At 36.1% G+C, this 2,500-nt stretch overlaps 1 protein-coding gene across 4 annotated transcripts in view; it reads right to left on the reverse strand.

The window, feature by feature from the left end:
* Nucleotides 1–1,396: 1,396 nt before the first annotated feature.
* Nucleotides 1,397–2,500, reverse strand: part of Rrp42 (exosome complex component Rrp42) — a 20,215-nt gene continuing 19,111 nt past the window's right edge. For all 4 annotated transcript variants that reach the window (XM_027373932.2, XM_070140793.1, XM_027373931.2 and 1 more), the window contains one exon: nucleotides 1,397–2,500. This exon is cut by the window's right edge and continues 548 nt beyond it. Coding sequence is in view for 3 of the 4 variants with exons in the window: in XM_070140793.1 (XP_069996894.1) it covers nucleotides 1,473–2,500 (1,028 nt within the window). In the remaining variant the exon portion in view is untranslated.

A 2,500-nucleotide genomic window follows, 5' to 3' on the forward strand; every position in this document is an offset into this window, starting at 1 on the left:
CCAATCAGGCCTGAATGAGACTGTCATCAGCATAGGCTGTGATACTGCATAGGTCTCCTAACCCACTGTTGAGCAAAGAGATTGTACAAATATATCAAACAGTGAAGGGGACAATAGTTTACCTTGTGGAGTGCCATGTAGGTACCTTGATAATCCCTTATCCATAACAGAAGCTTGCCTTTAATGCCTAAGAGCTCAGTAGAGAAGGATCTGTAGAGCGCTCCCTTGAAATCTATGGAGACTGCATTGCTTGCAGTTTGGTATTGTGCTAAACAAAGTTGTATTTCTTTTCCTATTTGGAAACCAAAGACTGATGGTTGAATTTGATTTCTGACCTAATGGAGCAGACGAAAAGAGGAGAGGAAAGGAGTAGAGGAAAGAAAGAGAGAGAGGGAGAGAAGAAGACAGGAGATTAGAAACACAAAAAAAAAAGAGATGCTACACAAATAAACTGGCATCAGATATTTTCTCTGGTAAAATTAATAACGAGTTCAAGTATGCTATCATGACCTAGGTGATGAAAAGCATATTTAACAAGTGTCAAAAAGATAGTTTTGCATAAACTAGATATCTGTGTGGCATAAGATAATGGGATAGTCATTTCAATTGCACTGAACTTTCTGCTGTGAGGCAATGATAGATCTTAGGATTGTTATTGGTTGTTCAGAATTGGCTGCATGAAGCTACAAATAAACTAATAGCCATATAGAATATTTAAACAAAACTGCAGGAAGTAAATGTAAGCCTAAATTCAGTGTCCTTGAATCTATCTGTTGTGACTCAGCCCAGAGATGCTATAGCAAAGGCATATAAACATCTACCATGTTTATTCTAGTAAGATAAAGCTTGTTGCCCTCCGTTGTGATTTATTATCAGATAACACTTCAAGCTTCATGTTACTTAAAATATGTTGGGGACGCTTGTTGGTCTTTACCATAGCACAAAGCATGGAGTCAGTAGTGTTGCACCATGCAGTCCTTTTCAGAACAATTAGACTACTAGTTTTCATTAGAAGTATACAAACATTTGATTATAATGACAATTTTCCATGATTTACCATAATTTTCCATTAGTCACCTAATTCATAATGTAAGTTCTGGGATTCTAAAATCAAAGGCACTAGGATAGATTAATTTAATTTTTGGCCATGATTTTTTTATCTATAACTATTCTTTAATTATTATTTTTTTGTGTGCTTATTGCAACTGCACATTTTTATACCACATTGTATATACATGTGCATGTATGCAAACACACACTCACTCCTACCCCCCACTGGAATATCAAATGGACCAATTACAGACATATCATAAAGCTCTGTGGATATTCTTGGAAACATCATAGTATCATATGCATATCATAAACATATATAATGGATAAGATAAGATACAAGTAATAAAATTTCCTTTTTAATAAACAAAGCCTAAGCTCTTTTGCCAATCATACATACATAAGATTTACACGTACTGATATTAACTTTTCTCCACCTTCATTTTTTTGCAAGCAGGTTCATTTTCATCTACAGCACTTCCTAGAAGTATTTCTTTGCTTAAGCTGAAACTCACTCTCATCATTGCTTTGTTTGGTGCAACTTGTCGTACATGAAACACTTCCTTTATGTTTTGTTGAAAGCTATCAAAGTTATTCCCAAAACCTTTTGGCAATTCTTCTTGGTTATCCTCTGATGCTGGTTTTCTCTGATCAGCTAGAAGACCAAATTGTTCTGCTACCTTTGCAATTGCAGTACTGTCCTCTGTATCAGGAGTAAACATGTATACATGAACAAGTGGCAATTTTACTTCTGAAGGTAGGTCCTCTACATCCTTAAAGAGCCCAATAAAGGAAGGAAGAAATTCAACAGCAAGTGCTGGGAGATTCATGGTAATATGTATGGTTCCACAAAACTGTGGATCGCTCCACCTCTTCAACAAGTCTTCTTTTACTACAGTTTTAATAAATTCATTTCCATCTAGATTAAAGCATTTAACCCTGTCAGTTACCTTATTGCTTGCACAGTTTTTCTCTAAATATCTATAAGAATGTGGGTTCAGGTCATTTGCTAACACAGAGCACTTTTTTCTCCCCACTGGAATAGCAAATGGACCAATTCCAGCCATGATGTCATATAGCACATCTCCAAAATTCAATCTTTTAACGATGCGTTCATGCTCTGTCGATAATCTTGGATTCCAATATACTTTAGCAAAATCCAAAGTGAATGAACATCCATTTTCCTTTACTGTGACTTCTGTTTCACCACTGCCTGCTAAGACTTCCATTTGGAAATTTCTGTATGTTGAATCAATATTGTTTGTCTTGTTAACAACCAAAGAAATATTTTGAATCTTCTCAAGCAACACTTCGCCAATCAGAGTCTTGTATGGGAGCACATAATCTCGTAAGTTGAGGTGAAGGATGTGACCTATTATGGAGTAGCTCTGTCCTGCTTCTTGGTTTTCTGGCAATACTGCACGCAAAATGTCTTCGGCTTTCCAGTTAT

This window comes from Penaeus vannamei, chromosome 27, assembly GCF_042767895.1.
Source record: "Penaeus vannamei isolate JL-2024 chromosome 27, ASM4276789v1, whole genome shotgun sequence".
In the NCBI taxonomy this organism is placed as follows: domain Eukaryota; kingdom Metazoa; phylum Arthropoda; class Malacostraca; order Decapoda; family Penaeidae; genus Penaeus; species Penaeus vannamei.